This window comes from Poecilia mexicana, unplaced genomic scaffold (genome assembly GCF_051168715.1).
Source record: "Poecilia mexicana isolate PSO_F unplaced genomic scaffold, ASM5116871v1 scaffold_10, whole genome shotgun sequence".
In the NCBI taxonomy this organism is placed as follows: Eukaryota; Metazoa; Chordata; class Actinopteri; order Cyprinodontiformes; family Poeciliidae; genus Poecilia; species Poecilia mexicana.
Window position 1 is genome coordinate 8211360 of NW_028263379.1, and position 27703 is coordinate 8239062.

At 38.4% G+C, this 27703-nt stretch overlaps 1 protein-coding gene across 1 annotated transcript in view; it reads left to right on the top strand.

Moving 5' to 3' along the window:
* The window catches only part of fat4 (FAT atypical cadherin 4), a 122115-nt gene that overhangs the window by 52631 nt on the left and 41781 nt on the right, over positions 1 to 27703 (top strand). The window contains exons 2-6 of the mRNA XM_015002655.2: positions 11631 to 11762; positions 19490 to 19751; positions 20276 to 20626; positions 24158 to 25080; positions 27094 to 27268. Of these exons, the coding sequence (XP_014858141.2) occupies positions 11631 to 11762; positions 19490 to 19751; positions 20276 to 20626; positions 24158 to 25080; positions 27094 to 27268 (1843 nt within the window). The remainder of the gene's footprint in view (positions 1 to 11630; positions 11763 to 19489; positions 19752 to 20275; positions 20627 to 24157; positions 25081 to 27093; positions 27269 to 27703) is intronic.

The following is a 27703-nucleotide window of genomic DNA, read 5'->3' on the forward strand; positions in this document are numbered from 1 at the left end:
GGACTTTGACTGGACCATTTTAACCCATCAGTATGGTCGGTCTAAACCATTCTATAGCATCTGTCACTCTTTGTGGAGGGTGTTTGTATTTTTATAGCATGTTTTCTTCAAGCAATATTTAGCCTGTGATATTGGACCTCTAAGGCTGTTATGCAGCAGCAGCACATAAACAGACAGAATTACACTCAGGAGTTGAATTTTTTTTAATTGTATTGGAGTAAAGTGGGCTGAATACATTTGCATGCTACGCTTTATAGATTTTTATTTGAAAAAAAAAAGTGTATAAAACCGTAATAATTTTCCTTCCACTTTACCTTTGCACACTTTTCTATTGGGTCTCATAAAACATCAGTATAATACTCTAAATTTAAAAATGTAACAAAGTTAATCACTTCTTCTTGGCGCTGTAAATTTCAATGTTGGCATTGATATGTGTAAGTAGTTGTGAGTTATCATTATGTGTGGGTCTTGGGTTGCAGTTAATGTTGACCCTGGGTCATAGGTCAGACAGTCAACCAGTTTAACTACCACATCCTCCTACCTTGCACATACACATGTTATCACACACACATGCACAGATGTTGAAAAAACACATTCTGTTATTATCCTAAACTTTTCTACATGCTCATAATCTTTAAATAAAAAACTCCAAAGCTAAAGCTTTCTAAATAAACACAGTTTGACTTGCAGTACTTTAATGCATGGAGAACTACACCCCTCCCAATGGGTAGAATCAAACGCCCGTAACATTAACACAAAGTTCTGCACAGACGGGTTGTTTAACCTTTGATTTCAGGTTACAGTGTTAACTTTCTGCAGGAGTTTAGATCAAATTCTAACAGACATCCTCCTGCTGATGTGCGTCTTGTCCCCTGAGCTTCTGCAAAGCTCATGCATTCATCATTTTTCCCAGCAACTCTGAAATTGAAACCATAATAGCCTCTAAAGCACCTCAGAAGTCGTGGAAGCCAAAGCTGGTTTCAGGAAAAAGATGTGCGATATCTGCTGTGTCTCACTTAGATTGAAGATTCATCAGTGAGAACCCCAGGAAGGGAAAATCTGACTTCATCTGTGAGGATGGTGGCAGCAGATCAAAGCAAAGTTCATTCTGGAATAAAATTGATATCGATATCCAAATGTAAGGAAAATTTGCATAGTGCTCCGTTATTGTAAGTAAGGCAAGTAGTATGACATACTCTCTCACTGTAATAAATTATATCTACTTTCACCTACAGGTGGACGTTTCATCTCATGATTGCTCCATTGCGCTTTAACCTAACACTGTAAAAATGTTCAGGTTTATGCAAAAAAAACTGAATATTCTTTCTCTCATTTTGTAGATTTTTTTATCCTTACATTTTAGGTTATGAATTCTATTCTTATCAGAAGAATGCAAAGTATATCCTCTTACATGCATAAGAACAAAGTTATTACTTAATACTTTTTACTTTATCTCATGTTAAGGAAAAAAAAATATATATATATACATATGATATTTGATATATTTCAAAGGAGAGGCTTTAGTGATTTAAAGCAAATTATTTGGTAACTCTGATAAGGAAGTTCAGAAGCCTTACAGAGACGTCTTTGCCTCTTTGAGCAATCTCTGTAGATCATCTGGTGTCCTGGGTCCTCTTTATGTTCCCTTACCTTAATCTCAGCCCTCAGGTTTATTACAGGATTATGTGAACTGAGATGAGATGACCATTTGAAAAAAAACTTCCCAGTCCCTCAGCATCACAGGTTCTCCACTGTACTTATTAGTGGGAATGTCATAAATAGGGAAATAGAAAGTCAGGAATTACTAATTAGAAGTTCCTTGAAAATCTGATCAACATTAAAGTGCAAAGTGTAAAAATAATAATAATAATAATAGTAATAATAATAATAATAATAATACATGTATTTTATAGAAATTTGTCCGTTATCACAGCTGATTTAGCTAAAAACAACAATTTCTTTGCCTAGAGTTTCCCCTCAATATACATTTTCCTATAGTTTTCAAAGGGAGATTATGCTACTGCAATGAAACATCATTTTATTTTAAGTCCAACATTTTATCTCAGGCAAATTTTCTGGATTTTGGATATGGAGTCTTAAAATATACAGTATGCATATTTTCAGACATTAAAGTATATATCTGAAAAACAACAGAAATCTTAACTTTTAATCTGCTTTGGGGGATTTGATAAGCAATTACTGAGAGCTTTGTTCCCCCAGTTTCCCCAGTTTCTCTCTTTTCCATGGTCTGCATGGTTTGAATGCCGTAATTTCAGGTAATTGCGGAGAGTGCGGAGCGATAAGGCCACAGACTCACGCAGAATCAGTGGCACCAACACTGAGGGAGGCGGCAGACTGCGGTTACGGTCTCCTTCCATTTTTAAGAAGCCTTTTTAAAAGGACAGACAACCGATAAAGCGAAAATACAATTCGTTCCTTACATCTTCAAAGCATAGCTTTTCACAAATAGGCTAATTATTTTGTTTTTGAGCTTTCATCTCTCACCAAGGAGAGAATGCTTGTTTTGATGTTCTTCTAACCTCTCAATGCGTGGATTCGCAGCGTGCTGCGTCTAATAGGCTATGGTAATTTGGATGATGGTTTTGAATTGTGCTTCACCTTGAAGGGGAGCTAAATCTCGCCTTTACTCCATTAGCTCTGCTCTGATCTTGGGGTGGCCTGATTAGATTTCCCATCCCGCTCTCACAGGTAAGACTGAGAGTCAGTTTATAAAGAAAAGAAGAACTTCTCGCAGATACAGGACTAAATAGTGTCACCACGTCATGATTTGTTTCCACTCTGCTGTGTGTGCATGAAGCAACGGTTTGGCCCCTGTGACCTGGTAGGTTGTTGATACCGTTAGGATTATGTATCCTGTAGGAATGCTTGTAGGGAACCTCGTTTGGCAGGAGCTCACACAGAGCTTGAGGGGGGTCTCCTGTAGACAAACAATCTTTTAGCAGTTGGTGAAGTGGCCCACTGAGAGGAGACTGATCCCCTTTATTGAAAGCACTTGTCTCCTTGTTGGTTGCACAAAGTGAAGGTGCTCAGCGATAATATGCAGACTCTACTTTTGTTTTGTCTGTTTCTAACTTGGTCAGTTTTTTTATAAGATTTTCAGGGGGATATGATCCTATCCTGGTTTCTCTCCTGCACTTTGTGATTCGCTTTGGCAGACGACCAACTTTGTCTGCTTATTCCCCTGGCACTTTCCCATTGGATTCCTCTCTCCTGAGCTTGCATGCACTTTGCTCAGCCTGATGACTGCGGTTGGAAGATGGATTACCCTGCAGGCATTTGTTTGACAGATCGAGCCAGTTGCGACTGTACACGTGCTGAAGAAGCTGTGGAGAAGAGATTGGTTTGACCTTGTCGTAACTGTTTAGATGTGCTTCCTGGTGTTGTTAAAACACAGAATCAGGATTGCACTTTTACCAACGCCCTTGACCTGCAGAACCCTTGAGGTTTTAAGCTTCATAAATCTGGACCCAAGAGCCTGTGACGTTTAGTCTAAACATTTAAAACAACTTTAAAGAGACATGGTGGTGGAGGTGGAGATGAAGTGAAATAATGATCATCTTCATCCCCAGAGCTCCAGCCTAAATGTGGACTTTCTTAAGCCCAGACATCAGCTTATTACTTATTTTATATAGCATGAAATGTATCACATGTGCAGCAATCCTTCTTTATGTCTTTGAGAGCAAAACAACTTGAAATGTCTCTAGGGATTTTTTAGACAGTTTATAATCAGTTTCCAATGTGTAGATTCTTTCACCAAGTCCAGTGACCCCGGTGTAAGAATTAGAAATGTGTGTTTTTACAAGATATAAGAGGGTTGTTGGAAGGTTCTGGAAGTTCATTTGTTGAAGAAGTTTTGTGAATTATTTGGGATGTTTTGAAATAATATGCATGTCTACAGCTTCTTGAAGTGTTCAAATTTAGTAGTTGGAAGGTATGCACAGTGATAGGATAAAGATAGCCTCCCACTCTTACTTTCAGTGTTTCTCTCCAAAGATTCCACCAAAACATTTCATTATTGAGGTCTGTTTAAGGGCAGATGTGCTCAATGTTTACTGGATCATTGTTGGATGCAAAGCAAGTTCAAGTCATGACTCCTCCACCACCATGACTCCTCCATATGAAGTGTTTTCATTGACATGCTTTGATTTTCTCCATACATATTTGGTGAGATGCTGTCACCAAATACAGCATCTCTACTTTGGTCTCATTTATACTAAACATGCTGTTCCAAAAGTCTTTATTCAGATCTAATTTTGCTGGCAAAAAGTTGTGATAGCATTTCCTTTTCTCCTGGCCACTTCTTTGATTGAGCAACACTTGTTTATTCTATAATCAAACTATTATAAAATATCTCATTTACTGTGCAAATTGTGGGAAAATGCATCTCAGTAGCAAAGTGCTGCATTTTCAGCAGCACTTTGCTGCATCTCAGCATGACTGGGAATTCTCAGTCATGCTGAATTCCCAGTCATGGGAATTTTTAATTCCCATGACTGTAAGCTTTCTTTCTGAATCTGGGAAGGTTCAGGGGTGGCTCTTCTGCTTCATCACATTTAGTGCTGCTCTTGTTTGACACTAGAGTGCTGTAACCTTAGATAACAATCATGTCACTGTAAACCAGTCATGTCCTGTACCTTGAATACATTTAGTTTTGGATGTTTTACAATCAATTACTTTGTAGTATTTAGGTGATGATAAAAGTGATGATAAAATAAATATATATTCACTTCTCCTTTAGGTAACTACCTGCCACAACATTCAAGATGCCAGATACTTAAAGAAGTGTGATTTATATTACCAAAGTGCACATAAAGATTTCATTTAATCATATTTTTGAATTTATTGATATTTTTTGATGCTCTTGTGGAAAAAACATGGCAGAAATATAAAAAAATTAAACATTTTAGTTTATTGTATCAACAATAAATCAAAATTCTTGTCATGACAAGAAATTTTGCATGGATAATAATAACCGATAGTTAAATACCCGTTCCTACCTCCCTGTGCATTCATGGGTTATTACCAGGTACTCCATCTTCATCTCACAGGCCAAAAATATGCATGTGTACGTTATTACGTCTCCATAAATTGCACTTATTATAGAGTGTTTTTGTGCATGGTTTATATTGCTCTATCATCCTTGTTTTTGAACACATGCATATTTGTTAAAAACAATGAGGTAATGTGGATCTGTTGACTCCTGGAGACAGAGTATAATAACCAGTGGAAATCAGAGTCAGACTTTGACTTCAACTAGTCAGCTCCAGCTAATGAGTCTTAATCATTCTGAGATGGCGAGTTCCTGCAGGAGGTGCACACTGCTCTGTTCTGTGTTTTTATGATCTGATGATCTCAACATTTACAGGCCAACTGTTGCATCGGCTGCATTCAGAGCTCTCAATATTTTCCATCAGGCTTGGAGGATATTTTTACTGCTAATAATGATGTGGATTTTACTCAGAGGCTGTTAGTGGGCAGTAGTGCAGGCATGCACTGTGTTACTTATTTATAATGCAAACCATTACTCACCTAATTAATCAGGCTTTCCACCAGTTATTAAAAGCAACTGGGCTGGTAACTGCTAAAATATGTGCACTGCAGCCTGCATGAAATCCTGCTTAAGTAAAGGATATCTTGCTGCGGCCGACTGTCCGTCTGTCATCCTGCTTTGAACTTGGTAGAATTGAAAGTGAGTGTGATACATTTGTTAAGAAGAAAAAAGACAAGCTGGTGCTGCTTTATTTTTAAAGTCATAGAGAAAGTTATTTGCTTTCTTTCCTTGACGCAGGTGACACTTTGCTGTAACCATGAAGTCTGTTCTCACCTTCTCTGGAACAAAACCACAATTGAGCTCATTTTGTTCCTCTTGAACCCTGTCTGTGCTTTGATTTCTTCTGTCTGATAAACTTCTGCAAGCACAGCTAAAGTGATGAGAACCTAAAGGGTTAGATTCTCCTTATTCTAATCCAAGCAAAAGTTTTGATAATCCTTCGACTTTCTCACATTTGGTCATATTAAAACATAAACATCAAGGCACTTCATTGAGACTTTAAAGCTGACCTGATGTGCAAAATTCACTTTTTCTGGCATTAAGTTAATGTTTATTGGTGTCTGGAAAACAAGCCATGTCAAAAACCTCACGATTGTTACGTCACAATTGATGGGCACTCTGTGGTTACCTAGCAACCCAACCAGAGCTGGTCAGCTGAATTTACCAGCTCTGGTTGGGTTGACTTCCAACTAGTGCATTGACTGCTGGAAAAGATAAGTGTTTTAATGTTGACATATCCTCCAGAAACCACTTACTGCATCCTTGGTGATTGCACAGGAAGCTCTGCTTCTGCTTTACAAAGATGTATGTTTGTATATTACGCATCTTTTTTGCAGCCATTTGCATGTATATAAAGTGTGAGTGTAAACACTAAGTTGGTCAGCAGCAGTTTACTTGCATTTAAAGTGACTAAATCCTAAAACAGCTCATTCCGAAAGAAGCTCAAAATAGGCAGAACTGAGCAGACTAAAATCTCATTAGAAATATTTTGTTCAAAAAAATGTAATGAACTTTTATATTATACCGGCCTATTATAACTCAGGTTTTAAAGAAAGCATAATAGGTCCTCTTTACGTTTCTAGACCAACAAAGTATTGCACAACTGTGAAATGAAAGGAAAACAATACGTGGACACAGATTTTCCACCAAGATTTGCAAATATAAATAAAAAAAAAATAAAAAAACATCTGCAAAGCCATATGGTTCCAAAGGGTTGAGGAAATAAATGTCTTTCTGTAATTTGAGTGAAACGAACCTGTAAATTTAAATTTTATGAGCGAGAACACAGAGCAACATATAGAATTTGAGCTCAGACATCTAAATCATCTCACCTGTCATTCCTACATATATCACACAAGCGTTGGGAATTTTTCACTAAGATGAATTCATCACAGCTGACTTGAAGCTTCGGCCTCAACTTCTTGGACAAATATCCTCCATCACTTACAGTCTCGGTGTGTGAATCATTCATACCTCCCCATAAATAATAAAACCCTGGCAGCCAGTTAGCAGCACCTGCAACTTGAAACAGTAGTTCGTGAAACACAATCTTATAGCTTGTAAACTAATGTGTTTCACCTGCCTGGGCCATGGCGTCTGGGTCCGAGGGAACAAACTCTCTCTTCCCGTCTGTGCCCCCCCCCCCCACTTCACTCCCTGTCCTGACCTTGCTTCCTCTTCCTCAAATAAATTCTTCACCAAATTCTCTTTGATACATTGCTGTCCCACAGGGGCCTGGCTAGAGCAAACTGGATGTGTGAAGCATAATTATTTCTAAAAACTGCATTTCTACACTAATTAGTTCACTCCTCAGAAGTTGGCCTTGCATTATTTACACATCAAGGGGGACATGCAGGGAGATAAATATTTATTGTTGACTTTGCCCCCGCTCCCTCGGCTCTGGCGCAAGTTGAGTCAAGAGCCGCTGTCATTGTGACTTGTTTATGCGACTTCTGCATCGCTGGTGCCCCAGAACATAATCCGCCTTGTTCTCCTGTAATTATCCCCACTCAAGCTGACAGACTGACACTGACTCATAGTGGGCTTAATAAGTGGACAACATCCTCTTCCCGTGCAGCCCGATCAGATGAATGGCTTCTGAATGAGGTGATTTGTCGTAATTGTGACCTGTGACCTGAATGTGTCACGACACTAAGCAGCAGAGACGCGGTTCATCACGTTAGGCTGTGGCACCGATTCAGCAATCTTCCCCTCCAACTGTTCGATTCTGGGCCACCTTTAATGAGAGAGGCTGAACTGACTCCAGAGCGAGTCAGTGGCAGCTGTTGTTCTGTTTCCTGCATCTGTTGGCTGGAAGGCAGATTTGTAGGACATTTAAAGACAGCTTTTCCTGTTAAAAGCACAACATGAAGTGGTTCCTCTGTCTGACCTTCTACTTGGCCTTGATGGCCATTGTTTGCCTTTTCAGTTCCTAATAGGGAACTGTTGTTTTAGAAACCTACACCTAGACTGTTGGTGCCTTACAGATGTCTATTTTTGAAACTTTTAATATCAGATGAGGATAACCTGTGTAAATACAAACTGCATTTGTGAAACAATGATTCATTTGTTGAAGGGAAAAATTGCTTTCCAGACCAACCTGGTCCTGTTAAAATGGTAATTGCCCCATAAACCTAATTACTGGTTGTGCCCAAAAGGGCTCGAGTTTAAGGTCACAGAGTGATTTTCTATCTGGGAATTTTCTGCTAGCGGGCAGAACTTCTGGTTCCTTCCAATTTCAAATTGTTAATTTTGGTGTGTAGTTTCAACTTGATCCTCTCTTAAAAAAGCAATTTTAGCCCAGTTTTCAACATAGATGCTCCCAGTTCCTTTGTGACCTCCTAGATGAACCATCAATGATCTCTTCAAGTAATTTTGGTGGGACAGGTTTTCTTGGGAAGGATCATCACCGTTCCATGTTTTCTCCTATTGTGAATGATGGTTCTCATTGTCGTTTCACAATGGCTTTTGGACCCTTTCCAGACCAATATTCGGTATATTTTATTCTGTCTGGTCAGAGAGGTTCTTCTTAATGGATTTATTGGTTCTCCATATCTGGCAGTTTTCTGGCCTGTTTGTGGTTCATGAAAATAAATCACATTTCATTTTTGATTTAACAAAATAAATTAGTTTTTCTGCTCAGACTGCTGTCCAATTTTAAAATTTGTTAGGCGATTAAACACATTTAGTCCTGTCTATCTCTGTGTTGCCCTGCGATGGACTGGCGACCTGTCCAGGGTGACCCCGCCTTTCGCCTGGAACGTTAGCTGGAGATAGGCACCAGTAACCCCCCCGACCCCACTAGGGATAAGGGTGTAAGAAAATGGATGGATGGATGGATTAAACACATTTAAGTGCTACAAAAAAGAAAAATTGTAAAAGGAAAATGTTGTTTTCACACCTCTGTATTGTACATTTTTGTATTGTACATTCTTCTTAAAAAGGCATATTTTTTTCTGAGGATCTGTTATAGGAAGTTGGGCAACAAAGGTTCAAGAATGCTAAAGAAATGACCATAATCACTGTCAACATTAATGAAGAGCCGATCACTGGAGCCTTTAAGCAAGGCTTTTCTGTGTTTATAGAAGCAATAAACACGTAAAATGCACCAAAATGTCTGTTATGATTCCAGAGCTTGCCATGTTTACTGGCTTTGAAATCTATATTTGTTTTAGAGGATGAAATGGTGGGGACAGGAGTCTAAGTTGTGGTATATGACTGGAAATTTAATATTGCTACTCTAGACTTGGAACTGAAACCATAAATGTCTGACTCTCACTGTCTCAAGAGTTTCCACTTTCACCCAGACTACTGGACACTAAGCCTTGTATAATTGCCTTCTTGCTACCGAACTACAGCAGGTTGGAACTATAGAAAACGTCTTTGATGTAAAACACTTTTCCTCCATAATTTGCTTCACTGGCTTTATAGTAGATTTGGAGAAAAACATTCATAAAGTTGGAGTCTGGTATCAGTGAAGAAGAAAGCTCATAACTGAATAATTAATCCCAGTAGTTTGAAAAAGGTTTTTTTTTTTTTTAGGTTAAGCCATATTTGTGTAACACATCAGCTTGTCAACAACACCATCTTCATTATTCCAACCCTTAAATCTCGTTCAGATCAATTTATCCAAACCAAATCAAAGATTGCTTCACTGGTGGCAGACCTTCTCCAAATGTGAATCTTTAGGATCCTCATGCGGTCCCCATGTGGTTCTGAGTGCAATACGGAAAAGATACACCAGACTTTGATTAACATGAAATCTTATAATTTATACAAATAGCTGACCTAATTGCAGGTTTCGCTCACACCACTGCTCCATCTGTATTGAATCTAACTTATCAGAGGGAATCTCTTTGTATGCAGGGCAAAGTTTATCCACATGGGGGGTCTGTGGTCTACTGTAATACGTGTTTATTTTGGTTTGAGGACTTGAAAGTGAAACTCCCTGAGCTGCAGTTAGCTTGCTCTGCTGCTACATTCACTGCTTATCCCTGCGGAAATATGCCTGAAATTAATTTTTAAAGGGTTTGATTTGCATAAGCTCCAATATTAATGGAGTATTTATACATCAGTAATAGGAGGTTATTATCCACTTGTTTGTTTTTATTTGATATACTGCAATAGAAAGACCAAAACTTTTTGTCCTTATTTTTAATGGGTTTTACTTCTACTCCATGTTTTATGTTTTATTTCTTTGCAATAATTACATAATTATTCAATTATTATTCTCTATTTTTTCAATCAGTGTTGCTTTATCACTGTTTAATGATAGTCACTGAAACAATTTCTAATGATGTTGATTTTGCTGCAAAAGTTTAGGCTATTTTTTCTTTTTATAAGTGACAAAATCTGTGATACTTAAATACAAAACATTTTCCTGAAAGCTTCATATTGAGTTACTCCACTTTTTCTTTCTCCATTAGATATTGAACCACAGTTTTATTGATGCAGTTTAATAAACTCCTGCTTTCTTGGTTGGCTTGAATAGGGCAAAAATGAAAACATAGGCTAGTTGGAACTTTAGATAAAACTTAATAAAAAATACATTTTGAGCTATAAGCCAAAACTAAATATAAAGTCTGAGTCTTTAGTCCAGCTCATTTCACTGTACCACAGCTTTATCTGTGTGGTTTAATAAGCTCTTTTGCTGTCATGGTTGGGTAAAGAAAGAGAAAGACATGTGACAGCGTGCAGCCAAAGCTAAACTTATCACATATGTTACTTTACCAACAGCAAAGACAGTTCATAGACACAGTGCAGTCCTTATTTAAGCCACATGTTCCAGTTTGAATGGGAACATTTATATCTCTTACAGTATAACAAATCAAAACAGAATTAATCAACTTTTTATAAAATGTTTTATAGCTTTGTTTTGTTTTTACCAAGCAAAAAGAGATAGAATTATAACCATAACTGTACAAAAATACAAGATTGAAGAATATCCTTAATAAACTCACCCTTCCATGTTTTTCTGTTGGTATTGAGTGTTTGTACTGTTAAACTGTATTTCATTTTGCATCAAGCTCAGATATCCGTTCATTCAAATGCCACTTTGCAAACCTAAGATGTGCAACCACACTTTTTCTTAAAAAGTAAATGTGTTCTAATTTATAAAAAACAAGTCTTTTAGGCAGTTTGTTTCACCTGACCCTGAAGTGTATTTGGGGTTATACAAACTTCTTGGCTTTGTTTTTGTTTTGTAAATTGTAGCAATGGGTACTGAATAATAGAAACTGAAATGTTTCACTGTGTGCTGAGACTAATGCTGAAAAAATGTGGATTTTCTTTTTCTCATCCCTTTAGGCCTTGCTGACTTCTTTTTCACCTTCCCACAACACCTCACAATTTCATTTTTCTTTTTTCCATTTTATTATTGCTGGAATTAAATAGCAGCACATTTGTTCTGCAAGTGTAGCTCCTTCATCTTATGAAATCCAAGAAGGCAGAAAAGGTTACTGCTTTGCTGTGATCTCTGCAGCTGCAGCAGGTAGAATGCAGCCATTTGGCAAAGTTTTAATAAAAAACTCTGGCACTTCCTCTTCTTCCTCCTCTGCAGGTGGAGATCACTCTGCAGGACATCAATGACAACCCACCTGTTTTTCCTAATGATATTCTGGATGTGACCATTGAGGAGAACGTTGGAGATGGCTTCAAGATAATGCAGTTAACAGCCACAGATGCAGATGAGGTAATGGCTCCCAAACTTTCTTTTCTGTCTGACTGCTTTTGTGCTTCGCTGTGCCCATTTTCCATTTAGCTGCTTCCAGAATGGATGTAAGCAATTTGAAATAAAAATGTGATCCAAATAGTTCTTCAAGCAACACTAAATTCAATTAGGTCACATTTTATTAGCAATAATTGGAAATTGTAAACCAGAAAAGTCATTCAAATAAAATGTTAATTTCCAGAAAGCTGTGGCTCAGTTGTGAATATTTAGCCATAAAGATCAGCTTGAGTGATTCATTTCATCATTATCTATTCAAACCAGGCCTGCCCTGTGAGAAATCATGGCTTTAGAGCATCATTCACAGTATTAACCACATTTTTGGTTGATTTTTACTGGAATGAACCTGTAGAGCAAACAATTCACTAGAAAGTGTCTGACAACATGCAGTAGGCTACAGAGATCTCACAAGTAATACCAATCTAAAATACCTATCAGGCTAAAATGATTTCAAAGCCATTTCTAAATCATTGGGCTTGATTGAAGTACATTCAGAGTGATTATTCACAATTGAAGGGAACATGACACATATTAATCTTCCAATAAGGGCTTGCCCTACCAAAATTACTCCAAGAGCACACTGCTGACTCATCCTGGAGATTATAAAAGAACATTTCAAGCTCAGCTGAGCTCACATATTTTAATTAGGATCAGGCTTGATGAGTCAACTAACCTTATTTTCCAAAATCTCAACTTGGTAAATGATTTCCAAGATAATCTTCAAAAGATGACATTTTTGTGAGTTTGTGTTTTCAGATTTTTTTCCACAGATTATCTGTCTTATACCGTACTGTAACAACATACTGATAGTTTTAACAAATATAACTAAACACATTTTTTATGAAAGTTCCATAGTGCTGCTTTAAGGAGAATCTCCAGCAATCACTCCATGACATCAATGATATGAAACCATATCAACAATGAATTACTTAAGACCGCACAAGGAAGGTTTTGGAGTGGCCTAGTCAAAGTCTGGTTTTAATTCAGATTTAGATTCTGCTGCCTGACCATTCATGGTCAAACTAAAGCGACTTTGCAAGGAATACAGAGTCAAAATTCTTCTTTAACAAAGTAAAAGCTCATTGGCAGTTAAAGCAACCACATTTTGGCAGTTAATATCGCCAAACCAATGAGGTTTAGCCTACAAGTAGTTTTTCACCTAGGGCCAGGTTGGTCTAATTCACTTAAATAACTGTAATACTGGTAAAAACCCTGTTAAGGAGAGTTCCAGCCCCCTGTTATGACTGTCCCTTTGTTAAGTCAGTCGTTTCCTTTACTTTAACAGCATCACTCTCAGTAATCTGAAGCTTTTTTCTTCAGCTGCTTCAGGCAGATGTGGATGTAAAACCCTGAAGAAGGTAAAATGCAGGCCTTGTAGCACCTCAAAATGTCTGCGGGCCCTTCTTCAAACCAAAGGACACATTTTAAGTTAATGGAAAAAGTCAAGTCATAGAGAGGAGAGAGATTAGAAAGAAGGTCTATGGACTCGGATTTAACTTACGAGGCCACAGATTTTTATTGCACAGCTGTTGCCTCACTCCCTTCTCCTTGCTCTAAATGTGAGAAAAGTCACACAAAGACCTACAGTCTTTTTTTACCAACAGGATTTAGGTAGGTTATTTGATTTTAAATCAATTATGAGAGCCAAAGAATTCAAAGTTTTAATCATAGATGTTTTAATATAAGGTATTAAATCCATGGTCACTTTTTCCTTGTGTGAAGTTATGAAAAGCCTGAGCTGTGCAACTTGTGATCTCTGTTTCAAATTAAATACATTCCCTTAGAGCTCTGCATATAACAAATGATTGGAGAATTATGTAAAATAACCTAGCAGAGAGAAGTTAAACCTTGTTTCGATGCAGAAATTGAAATAAACAAGAATACAACTTCAAGGAGCCTATTTAGGATTTACAGATTATAGCGATATTTACTCCAAACTGCAGCGCTCCCATGAATAGATTGCTAAATAGAAGCCTGTATTTTATCCAGGCTCTCTTCAGAGCCAGATATGAATCCAGCCAAGTCTTTGCCCACATCCTTATGCAGGAAGCTAAAGTTGCGCTGACGCTCAGCGTTCAGAGCACATCGGTGGGAAAGCCACATTCGCGAAGCCAGCACGGAGTAGCCAAGAGTGCAAAACGTTGGCCAGTTAAAGGGCTGAGTTCAGACACCATAATGATCCCATCCCATTTAACAGTGCTACATGTGGGATTCATGTGTGAGGGGATTTAAATATTGGTTCAACGCATCCGTTTTTCCCCACTCACATTTCCAGTTGGGTTTACATAAAATCAATGAAAACAACTGTGTCTGCTTGAAAATGTTCTTATTGGCTTTCCTGCCCTTTCAAATTTAAAGCTTTTATTAGAGGTCTGACTGGAAGTAGCGACTTGAATATGGCATGGTTGATGGTGCAATACCCCCTGGCCTGAGTATTTCAGAAAGTGGTTACCACTACTTTTCTCTGGTTAGCAAATGATGATTAGAAAAAGAATACACTTCCAGTTACTGGCAATTGCGTGGGTGAAAACGCCTTGTTGATGTCAGAGAATTGGCAAATTGGTTGGAGAAATAAAAAGCAGCAGTTACAACCATGCTAGGTAGAATACCGTCCCTGAACATACAACTCTTTAAAACCTTAAGCAGATGGATTAGAGCAGCAGAAGACCACACCAGGCACCACTCCTGCCAGCTGAAAACAGGAAACCGAGACTACAGTTCACACAGGCAAACCAAAACTGGGTGGCATCAGACTGGAAAAACATTGTCTGGTCCAATGAGTCTTCAGTTCAGCAGTGATATTTAGATAAAGCCAGAATTTGAAAATAAATAAATAAAATAATGAGAACATAGCTCCATCCTGCCTTTTATTGATGTTTTAGGCTGTTGTGATGCTGTTGGGGAGTATTTACGTATGATCAATAATTTCACTGAGCTATGATGAAGAACCTAATGAAACGACCAGTGAGTCATTTCATCGAAGACATGAAAAAACATTGACTTAAACACATACACTGCAGCAGCTTGGTCCAGTTTTCTCTATCAACTTCTCTATCCTTGAGCTGTCGTCGCTGGTTTTCTAGGAGTTTGTGTTGTGATTGGGTAGGTGTCCCTGCTGGCAGTCCTTGCTTCACACCTTTCACTTCTCTTAGTAGCTAAGAGCCATCATCTGCTAAATGAATTCCCTATGCCCCAGTCTGGTGCAACAGCTTCTCAAAACACTACAGTTTAACTGGTCGGCAGTGTCCTCCATTATAACAGCCTTCTCTCTCAAAGGGGAACTATAAAGCAGACAACCAGAGTCAAGGTCAGGAGGATGAGCAGTGGTGTATTTATGTGCATGGAGGTTCTTATGGTTGTAAACTGAAAGAAACCAAACTATTTGGGGAAGGTAAATGAATTAAAATGACAGCAGAGATCTTTTTATAGATCTTTGTGCTCAGATGAGCCCCCAGCTCAGCATCTCCCACCTTTTCTTGCTCTGCCTCTGAACCATATCAGAAAATTAATTGGCAAACCATGGGTGTTGGGTTCCGGACCGCGGCGCAGGTGGCTAATGGGATTGCCAGATCTGGAGCAAATGATTGATGACAGCAGGGTCCTTAGATGAGCAGAATTTTGCTCTCCTTCCTTTTTTTTCCATTGGACCTGGAACTTAGACAAAGTTCTGGTAATGCAATGAGAGACAAGGTCAAGAAGACACAGTTTTTAAAGAAGCACTAACTCACAGCACACAAAAAAAGATAAGAGCAAGTCATGAACTTAGGCTAACAATGCTGAGTCTGTCTAAAGTTTTTGGCTAAAAGTTTTCAAAAGAGTCGGAACGGAAGAATGTTTCATTTAATTTTGTGAGAGACGAGCTTTATCTTTTATCCAATCCAGCCAAACTGTTATAACATTAAGTAAATGCTAAAAATCTGCTCCACTTGCACGTAACTTTTTATTGTCTCACTGTGCAGGGTTCCAGCAGCGGGACGCCAGCAGGACTTTTACAGACTGCTGCTATGAAGTTGCTTGTGCAACTTTTGACCTGTAATATCGATTAGTCAAATTTTACAAGTGTTCAGCAGTTAGTACATAGCTTTGCTAAATATTTTTTATTTCAACTTTTTCAGATTCTAATTGGAAACTTCAATGTTTTTTTTTTTCATTTTATACAATTACAGTTGTAAAATGGGGGAAAATAAGGTTCTTGCACAAATAAATAAAAGCAGTCAGCCTCCTATAGAGCACCTTTAGTAGCAATCGTAGCTGCAAGTCTTTTGGGTTGTGTCTTCACTAGATTTGTAAGCAAGGAGGCAGAATTTTGACCTTCCTCCTTTGCAAAGTAACCCAACCTCATAGAGACTGGATATAAAATATCCATAAGTAAAAATTTTCAAGCTGTAAAATTCTATTACGTTAAAAATGATCCATTAAAATTTAACAAATGGACTTTGGCTGGGCCATTCAAACATGCTTGCAGTTCTGGCTGCATGAATATGAACCTCTGCCCCAGTCCAAAGTCCTTTTGCACCCTTGGTCACCCTGTATTTAACTCAATCCATCTTCTAATTGTCTCTGACCAGCTTTCCTGTCCCTGCTAAATTTTTTCCACAAAACATAGCGCATTGCATTTAGGGCAAAACATAGCTTTTAATTTTCTCATCTGACCTTCTGACATGTCTGCCTACATGTCCTGTGGCAAACTGCAGACAGGACTTTTTATGGCTTTCTTGCAATATTTCTTTTTCTTCTGATTCGTCCATAAAGGCCTGACATGTACCATTTGTGAGAAACGGTTATTCTGTTGAGAAATGCTTCCACCGGAGTTGTAGATCTCTGCAGCTCCTCCAGAGTTACATGGGCTTTTTGGTTGCTTCTCTGATTAAGGCCATGTCCTTGCTTGGCCTGTCAGTTCAAATGGACGACCGTGTGGCAGTAGGTTTGCATTTTGTCATATAAAATTTTTAAATGATTGATTAAAATGATCAAAAGCTTTGCATATTTTTTATAACCTTACTGAGCTTTAAAATTCTCCATAACTTTATCCATGACCCGTTTTTGTCATGAAGCTGATTATTTCTCTTTAACGACCTGTTAAGCCCTCCTGGAGGAAGTAGGTTTTTCTGGGTTTTATTTAGGGGCATCACAGTGTCACTTTCCTTCCATTTCATAATAATTTGATACTTTGCTTTGGTCCTATACATAAAATTCAAATAAACTGTATAGAGGGTTGAGGTTGGGAACTCACCAAGAACAGTTGAACTTTCAGCAGTTTCCACGTTGTGTTGGGAAGAATGAAAATAAATTATGAAAAAACATTTTTTCCTCACTTTAGAACAGAGAATAGTTCTTTTTCTATTCCATCTTGGAATAGAGAAACTTTGATTTTCCTAAATTAAATGCCTAAAATAAACATTGGGTTTATGTAATAAATATAAACAATATGTCTTGTATCGGTTCATCCGTTAAGCATTGATTTAATGGGTGAAATATGGAAAAATTGGACAGATAAATGGAACAGAATCTAAAAATTGTCAAGATTTATTGCTGAGTCGATGTGTGAATATTTTTAAATAATGCAACATAAAAAACTCTGATTGGCCCACTTTATTTTCAGGAGAAGCACTAACAGATGCATACTTGCTCATCCAGCTTTGTAAGTAATGGGGAAGATTAAATATGAAAATACATTAAATGAAAAAAAAAATATACAGAATTAATAGAAGATATGAGTCGGGAATTTTGAAAAAGCATCTAGGAACCCTGGCAGTGCTACTAAAATGGCTATTTAAAATCCAGATTATGTGAGCATTGTCCAGCAAACCAATAAATATGTCAATATAAAACAACCTAATGCAGCACCTCTCTTTATAAGCCACCCCATTGTTCAGATAGGATCAGACAGCGTTACACGGACATCAGGCAGAGCTGAAGGAGTCTCTTTTATTTTAACTGTAACTGGAGCCTTTGGTTCTTCTCAGTGAATAGCAGTAAGCTTTTTGAAGTCGCATTAGCTTTTCTGGCAGAAGATACAAAAGAGAGACAGTTGTCTGATCTTTCATTGTCCCAACACAAATATAAACGTCAAGCTCTGTTGTCAGACCCATTCACATGTCATATCACATTCGGTCCTCTTCTCCTGTTCCAAAACCTCTTACCACGGTCACCATGTATATCATGGAGCCTGTATCTTTCTGAAGCAATATGGGGCCAGGTAGTTGATTTTGCACAGGAAAACTACGAATTCATACAACATGAACAAGGCTTATAGCACAAAATCTAATTTTATATGTGATTGTTTTTTGTAAATCTGTGTTTTCTAATAACTAAACACTCTGGTGGAGGGTAGACATCCTCTAAACTGCTAATGCGGAAATAACAACGCTAATTTTTTATTTAGCACTTTTGCTAGTTTGGAAAACGTTGAGTATGCTTAGCTTCCCCGAAATATATTTTTCCAGATAAAATTTACATGGCTGTTTTGAAAGCTTTCAGTTGGATAAAGTTTGACATCAGGGTTGAAGTTTTGTTTACAACTGTTTTATTCAAGTAGTTAGATGTTAATATTCATGCTCTTATTTTGAATAACTGTTTACGCAGCAGATATGTTTCCTCTCTTTATGTTCTCTTTCTTTCCCCCAATAACTTTATTTCAAAGAAGAAACATACAGGAAAATAATAAAACACAGACAGTAAAGAACAACAAAAAATATAAATGCAATATCTAATGACATTATGAAACATGTAAGTTATGCTATCAAAATAAAATTGGTGCTCAAGGATTGTAGTCTTTCAAAGGAGAACATGATCTTAATTGAAGTTAGCTCTTTAGCATTAGCTTCTGTTAAACAGTGTGCTGGTGTTGTGTTTTAGTGTTAGCAGACCTATTGTTTTAGGGTTAGCACAGCTAACATTTAAGTTAGTGGTCCCCATACACATCAGGAACATTTTAATGTTATTTTTCATGTTGCGTTACCGTTAAGAGCAACTTACAGTGACCTACATACTTTTGGACAGTATGGAGATCCTGGAGTACCTAGAACTGTTTATATATCTATCTGCTTGAGAACTGTATGATAAAAATTATTAGCAATTTTTGAAAGCATAATTAAAAAAATAAACAGTATTGCCTTAATATGGGGGTTTTGCCTAAGCTCCAGTCCTGCCAACCTTTTAAGGATGACAAAAATTATTATTTTTTTTTTAATAGAAGATGAACCTCAGCAGCCTCATGTTTATTATCCCAAATCTTGTTTGGATCTTTTTCTGATGGTCAGTTTGATTAAAGCCCTTTAACCTTTGTCCTGGTTTTGGTTTCATTATCCGCATTTGTGATACATTTCAAAAAATCTAAATCACAAGCTCTCTCCTTACCGACTGTCTCTGGGAAAAACGACGCAGAGAAAGGTTTCATTCATCCTTGACAAGTCTGGAGTTTGATCTGGAGACAAGGAAAGTGAAGAGTCTGGTTTTGCTGGCAGACTTTCTTTGATCCTCACCGGTCAAAGTGCTCTTCTTTCCTGTTCCCTGAGGATGACATGTTAAAGGAAAGTGTATAAAAGTGGGGCTAATGTACTGGCTTAGCGAGTTTGAAACCTAAAAGACAAAATTTGATGTTGAAAATGTAATGAAAAATAGTTGAAAGCAGACACTGTAAATTAAAGGAAAATAAACTTGACCTAATGTGCTTCTATTTCTCCTCTTAGGGTCCCAATGCTCTAGTGACTTACACCATCATCAGTGGGGCCGACGACAGCTTTCGCATTGACCCCGAATCCGGTGACCTGATCGCCACCAAGAAGCTGGACAGGGAAAGGCGCTCAAAATATTCCCTCCTGGTGCGAGCGGACGATGGAAAGCAGTCGTCTGACATGAGGTTGAACATCACTGTCCAAGACGTCAACGACCACACGCCCAAGTTCTCCCGTGCGACATACTCATTTGACATCCCCGAGGACATGGCGCCAGGTGAGGTCGCTTAATGGAGCATACAGTTACAAACTAAACACGCCAAAATGGACGGAGCAGGCGATGTTTTGTCTTCTGGAAAACCTCTCAGAGCAAACTAACACAGCTCAAGGGGGACTTTTTTTTTTTCTTGTGCATTTTTTCCAAGCATTTTATGTGTTGTAGCTCTGAAATATTCAGCATTTTTCTCAAGAGGGAAATCAAAAGTTTAGTGGGTCAAATGGGGAATAACTCAGATTTGATTTACAGCCTCTGACAACCGTCTGGCAGACCTCATTCACCCCTCTTAGCACTGAATAAGAGTTGGTAATCAAAGAAAAATGTCTGTTGAAGATGGAACTGAATTATAATCCTGTTAAGCATTCAGAAAGTCTTTAATAATGATCTGTTTGTTCAGTCATAGCAGTCCAAGACAGAATTAGCAGCTGGCTCAACAATCAGTCATTCACTTGTATTAAAAATAATCCTCCAGCAATAATCTTTTAAAAGAAAGCAGTAAACATCGCGCCTGTGTCATCCTCCAGGCTCCATCGTGGCAGCGATCCTGGCGAGTGACTCCGACTCAGGGGTGAACGGAGAGGTCACCTACTCGCTGGAGGAAGACGATGAAGACGGGACCTTCCTCCTCAACCCAGTGACGGGTGTTTTCAACGTAACACGTCCACTGGACTATGAGACCCAGCAGTACTACATCTTAACTGCGAAAGCCGAGGACGGCGGTGGACAGGCCAGTACGGTCCGGGTTTATTTCAACGTGCTGGATGTGAACGACAACTCCCCCATCTTCAACACCACTGTGTACAGCGCTTCTGTCTCCGAGAGCCTGCCACCTGGATCCAGTATCATCACGGTTCTGGCCAGTGATGCTGATGATGGTATGTCAGAAATGTTATACTAATGTAGTGAAACGTCAAACACCTCCAGGTTACCAGGTTTTGATTAGTAATGGAACAGCTAAACAAATTCACTGAACTAAAGTTACAGTTTTTTCTAAACTAATGCTTCTTATTGAAGAATGTATCTTTTCTCCTGTTTGTGAGGTAATGTTGGGAGTCTGATATGTACGTTAGCTGGTTAATTAACTAGATCATCTGGCCTGGTAGTGACCAGAGAATAGCCTGTGTTTTAACACACTCCCTGCCTGGCTGGTTGCTGGTTACAAACTTTCATTACAAAACATTATTTAGAAAAATAATATTGCTCAATTTGGATAATTTAATTCCTGGATGTGACAACAGCTGAATAACATCTTGCAGCAACAGTTTGGGGAAGGGGGAGCTTTACCGTTTATGGAATCTCATTAGGCAATATTTGTATATATCACATTTTCACAACAGGGCAATTCAAAGTGCTTTACATGATTAAAACAATAAAACAAAGGAGCAAAATATTTCATAATGGTGGTTAAATAAGGGAAAGAGATGAAAAGTTGACAGGCTACAATTCATGATGTGCCAGTTATTATTAGACAACAGTAACTCTAAACAGGTGGGGTTTTAGCCTTGATTTAAAGGAGTTCAGTGTTTCAGCATTGTTGCAGTTTTCTGGAAGTTTGTTCCGGATTAGAGGAGGATTCAGTCTGAATGCTGCTTCTCCATGTTTGGTTATGATTTTGAGGGAGCAAAGTAGACTTGGACCAGATGACCTGAGTGGTCTGGAAGATTGACACAACAGATCCATAATGTGTTCAGGGATTTATGAACTAACATAAATCTATTCTCTAAGCCACGTTAGATGTGTTGTTAGTCCATCACAGGGCAACATAAAGACACACAGGACAAAAATAATGCTCATACTCATACCTTGCATGAGTAGGTAAATTTAGAGAGACCGCTTAATCTGAGAGTCAGGTTTTTGGATAGTGGGAGCAAACCAGAGTACCCAGAGAAAAAGCATGCATGCACTGGGAGAACATGCAGAAAGAGACCCAGGACCTTAAAGCCACTAAGTGCTCCACCATGCAACCCAGCACTCATTGCCCGAGGAGATTAATTTAATGTCATGTTGTCACATTATTTTGATGGTTGATTTCACAGAACCTCTTGACTCTAAAATAGATTAAATTATTCTGATTAAACAAACGATGTGATTTATTGGCGTGAGTTGTTTCTGCCTCTCAGGTAGGGGACTTCTGAGATTCAAAAGTGAGTGCGTTACTTGAACGGTTGGCGCTACTCTCTCCCTTGCTGTAATTACAGCTTTATCCAAGCCTAATGTGGTTATCGTGACCTACATTCCTGGGAAATACGCTGCCTTGCTCTCTTAACCCGGAGTCTGGCTTCTTTCTCCACATAATCTGACCACGTCCTTTCAGATACAGAGCTGCTGTATTTCACTGTCACAATAAAACACTGCCATTGTTAGCACTTCCCAAGCTCTGACCCCTGACCCGAAGACTTTGTCTCCCTACAGAATAGTCTAAACTCAGATGGAAGCAGGTCTCCTGATAATGGATTACTTGTGTACTGTAAATACACCTCGAGTGTGGGAAGGTGTCAAAGCTTTCCACTTCAATACCCGTTGAGTTGAATAACCGACGCTCAATTTAAGCTCATTTTAACCTCCACTTCCTGGGGAGCGCTGTGGATTAGGCCAGATTTCAAAGTTAGGTGATTTACTCTACAAATCCACTCAGATGTGAACCAGATATGCCGTTAAATAGATGTTGGGCCTACAGTGTTTTTCTTTCTGCTGAATTGCAGAAAGGCATTATCAGTTGTGGAAGTGGCTTACAGTTTGGTTTCTGTTTTGATAGCAATCTGTCATGCAGCAATGAATGGATTGAAATCTTGGAGGTCAAGAGGAGAAGCCAGTTGATGCACATGTACAATTTGTGGAAATGGATGTTGATTATTCATATGAGTGCCCATTGCAAAGTATTTTGTTTTTTATATCATGAACAATAGAGATATCAGAATTTGACCTTAGTTACACCATGCTTTCTTTTGGTTATCAGGTTCTCTTTGTTTTCTTTACTCAACTCAAGGTTAAATTGTGACATAAAGGTTTATTGGAGAAGAGACTGTTTCAAATTGTGTTTTTATTAAGTTTGTTTTCACGTACACGTCTTTACTGTAGGTCTAATCATTTGTAACTTTTATATGCCTCCAAACAGGGTTTGTGAAAGTTCTCAGTCATAAAAAGTCTCTCTGCATACATTTTTTTCTTGTTTTCCTAGATATTCAGCTTTTTTATCCTACTGAAAATGGCTCATTCAGCCAAATAAAATTAAAATATTCTTGTTAAGTTATCCATCAGCAGCTCCATCGTCATGGAAAAGTGCATACACTACACTGTTGCCTATAAAGTTGAAATAATTTTGTTTTCAGTCACATTCCTCTTTTTTATTGTGGTTTAATTTTCACAGTGATATGCTTGGAAGAGATTGATCAATAAAATTCCAAGTGCATATAAACTTAATCTGTCAAAAATAAATCACATTGTCGCCATTATTTCATGAGAAAAGGCTATTTCAACTTTATGAGCAACAGTGAATTTAAAGAGGCTTGGCAAGAAAATAAGTTTGCTAAAAACAAAGCCATAACCATTATGAAGCTGCTCCAAGTGTATGCTGTAGAAAGGTGAACCCAGGTGTAAAGCATTTTGAAATACAAGCTAGAGTTAAAAAAATTGAACTGGAGTTGAACAGTGACTTACTTATTTCGTAAAATGCGTGAAATTCTGAGAACAAGAAATCAGTTTAACAGAACAAGTCTTAAAGGCTAAAAGGTCTCAAAAAGCAATAAATCACACCCCGGTCTAAACTCAAGAACGAACTCATTGACACCTATCAGTCTGGAAAGAGTAACGACCCATTTTTACGACTGAGACCACAGCAAACCACTAATTACCAAAATTACTATAACAGAATATAGACAGACACATGTGACTGTCTACATTCACCAAAAACCCAGAACATCTAAATAGACCCCAAAGCATATAGCAATTCCACATTTAAACGGTTTTGTAAAATCCAAATTCTGGATTTAGACGCCACACCAGGACCTGAAAAAGGCCCTTGGTGTTCAGATATTCCCTAATGTGGCTGAATTAAAACAATTCTGCAAAGAAAATTGGACCAAACTCACTCCTTTGTGATGTAATAGACTCATCGCAGAAATCACAAATGTTTAATGTTGTGGTTGCCAGTGGCGACATATTATGTTTATGGGGCTATGTTTTTTGACAAGTGGTTAGGATGGATTGGGTTGGTATTAAATCATTTATCAATCTATGTACATCTAAGATTTAAATCCTGATGGTGCAATAAAAGGTCTTAAAATTTCCTATGTGATCAAAAGACTATTTATTTAGACTATGGTTAAAACTTGACCCACTGCACGACTCACATTTAAGATAAAATGTACAAAAACTTTCTCTAAACACCAAAATCTTATGTTTTTCAGGTCCAAATGCTCAGCTTCTCTACAAAATTTCATCTGGTGATCCTCATGGCCACTTTGGTATCACCAAGGAAGGTGTTCTAAAAATCAAGAGGGCACTCGACCGAGAGACCCAGTCCTTCTACAACCTGGCGATCACTGTCAATGACCTGGCACCTCCTCCCACCACCCGTTTCACCAGCACCGCCCAAGTTTCAATCATCCTTCTAGACGTCAACGACTGCCCTCCCACTTTCACTTCCCAGAAGATGACTTACATTCAGGAGAACACACCGGTGGACACAGTGGTGTTCACCGCCCAGGCCACAGACGCCGACAGCGGACCCAACAGCTATGTGGAATACTCCCTCAGAGGAACTTTTAGTAACAAGTTTAGCATTGGTGTGATCGCTGGGGATGTCAGGTTGGTTGGAGAACTGGACAGAGAGGAACTTTCCAACTACACACTCACCATTGTGGCTACAGATAAAGGTGAGCCCCCTCTCTCCTCCACCATGGACGTGACTATGATGGTTCTGGACGTCAACGACAACACGCCAAGCTTCTCACAAAACATCTATGACATTGAGATCGAGGAGAACATCTTGACTGGCACCGATGTCATCCAGGTGTTTGCCACTGATGCTGATGATGGCACCAATGGGCAGATTCGGTTCTCCATCGCCGGAGGTAACACCAACAATGATTTCCGAATCGATTCAGTCACAGGGGTGATTTCAGTTGCCAGACAGCTTGACCGTGAGACACATTCATCCTATTCGTTGGTGGTCCAGGCTTCAGACCGTGGAAGCAGCCCCAGAGTGGATCGCACAACCGTCAACATTGTTTTATTGGATGTTAATGACTGTTCGCCAGTGTTTGAGCTCTCTCCTTACGCCATCAACGTCAAGGAGAACCTTGAGAACTTACCAAAAAACATTCTGCAGGTCAGTCTTCTTCTATTTCTCAGCTTCTCATGTTTAGTTTTTACCTTCACAGAACGCACTCTGAAATGAGTTCTATAAATGCCAGTTCAAAGCCCTTCAACAAGCTAATGCCTTAACTAAATTTGTTGTACTGCTAACCTAATAAGTGCCAGTATGTAAGTAGAATAAGTTCAGTGAAGCACTGAGCCCAGTGGTCTTACTTTGCTAAATGACAAATACCTGACTGAAATGATAAAGAAATGATATATGGCAGCAATTTGCTCTGCTCAATTAAGCCTTTATAGGATTTCAACAAAATATGAAACTGCTCTAAACTGCATGACGAGCCAATTAACATCGTAACCACCCTGATGACTAAATGAGGCATGTATAAAATATGGAGCAGGGAAAGCCTTTTTCCAGTAGCACGGCAGCTGCGCTCTCCTTCACGTGTATACATTAACAGGAAATGAGGCTACAGTTATGTGGTGGGAAAGGGTCCAGACTTGGTGGCTGCGCGCAGAAACTCACATATGTGCTAACCTGGCTATAATGGCCATGTCAGGAAGGTATGAGAAGCCATGCAGCTAAAAATTGGACTTGTAAAAACCTTTTTATTCAAAGAAAAATGAAAAGACAAAAAATATTTGCAGCCTAAAGTAGGGGAACCCTACTTACCAACTGTCTGATTTTCCCTTTTGTGGATTCTCTGGGAAAGTCTGATTAGACAAAATGAATAAGTAATGATCTTCCTTGCCTCAACAATTACCTCCATGGTGCCACTGCTGGTAATTACCCCCATCTGTTTTACTAGAATGATTTAGAGAGGACAGTGGTTAAACTGGACTATCCCCAGTTGGTAGGTTGGTTTTACAACATACACCATAATTATTGCCACCCTTGGTAAAGATGTGTAAAAAGCCTTAAAATAAATTCAAATGTTCTTGCAGTAACATCAGCCTTTCATTGGATTACATTTATTATGCAATGTAAGCTTTTCTAAAATGCATCCTTCAATTCTATGGGATAAAAATCCAGATGTTGCCAGTAGAAAATAGAAGGGAGCTAACTTTAGATGCTAAAAATGTTTGTTTGGCTTTTCAAGCACCAAACACTTGAGGTGGATTTGGTTTGAACCAATAGATAAAATGGTAAAACACACCCTCATTACTAATGCACTAGGCAAGTTTCTCTTCCAAAGCCTCTTGGAACCTTGTTAGTGTGCATAGCATCATGGATTTATTTTTAATACCAGAAATTTTGAATAGAAGCACAAGAAAAATGGGTCGCCATAGGGTCTTTTACAAGAACAGTGATGCAAAATAAACAGGCAAATCAACACAGAAATGGGTCACCAGACATTAAATCCCCCTCCTTCTATGGCCATCTTAGTGCCGAGCTTAAAATCCTGTAGAAAACATGTAATGAGCTAAAAAGGAGAAGGAGTTTATTCTCAGGCATTTAACGCCTCTTTACTAGGTATACTAGTAATTATACCGTATATAATATTAGATATTATGTTTATTCATGCCTTTCAAGGTCAAGGCATCTTTTTCCAGTTGGAATCAATGAGTATTTATCAGCAATCAGGGTTTTACCTACAATAAATTCCAGGCAGTGATTTCAGTTTAAAAGTATGATCTCCAAACTTTAATTAGTAGAAACACTCCTCATGTTACTCTGTCTACTGCAGGTTAGACATTGACTGCTTACAGCTACTACAAACAACCCCACACCAGAAAACCAAACATTCATTCAAATAAATCAGGGTGATTTAACTTTTTTCATTTAGCATCTTTCAGGATGTGATGAAGACGAGTAATTTGTCCTATTTATTCATCTATTATTGAAGGTGTGCATTTAATTTTTAAATTACATTTAAAATTGAAATTTTACAAAAAAAAATTAAAATTCATTGTCTGGATTTGGAATGTGACCAATAATTATTAGAACTTCAAATTTAATGATGACAGAGTGAAATTTCTGAATGTAGCCATTTTTATTGGATTTGTAGTGTAATAATCTTATTTTCAGGTTGTTGCCAGAGATGATGACCAAGGAGCCAATGGACAGTTGAGCTACATGCTCAGCGGCGGGAACGATGAGGGAGCGTTTACCCTGTCATCCAGCGGACAGCTCAGTGTTACCCAGATTCTGGATCGGGAAACTCGAGGGAAATACACCCTGCTGATTACTGCCACTGACTCAGGTACGACTACAGCTGAACATAGCTCAGACATATCCTTATATGTTTTAAATCAGCCACAATATCCTGCATAATCTGCTCTGCTCTAGAGGTCTGACTTCTGCAACACTTACAACAATATCAAATCATTTTTGGCAATCAGTTTGCAAAATGATGCTGAAGCAGGAGATTTCCATGAACACCAGTGTCAACAAACATCATTTTTATGTTCAGAGTGTGCACACTGATCTTTTTGTGTGGCATGATAACATAAACATTTTTTGGAGTTTTTAGCTTCCAAAATAGTAGGTGTATTTTATTTTGTCTTGTTCCACAGAAGTCTTTTCAGCAGCTTCAATTGAATAGCATCCTGTGTTTATTTGGATATGGTGGTGGAGCTTGTTATAGCCAGATAAAAGGTTAACTTGTTATTGCACGGAGGCCAGTTAATGTGCAGTT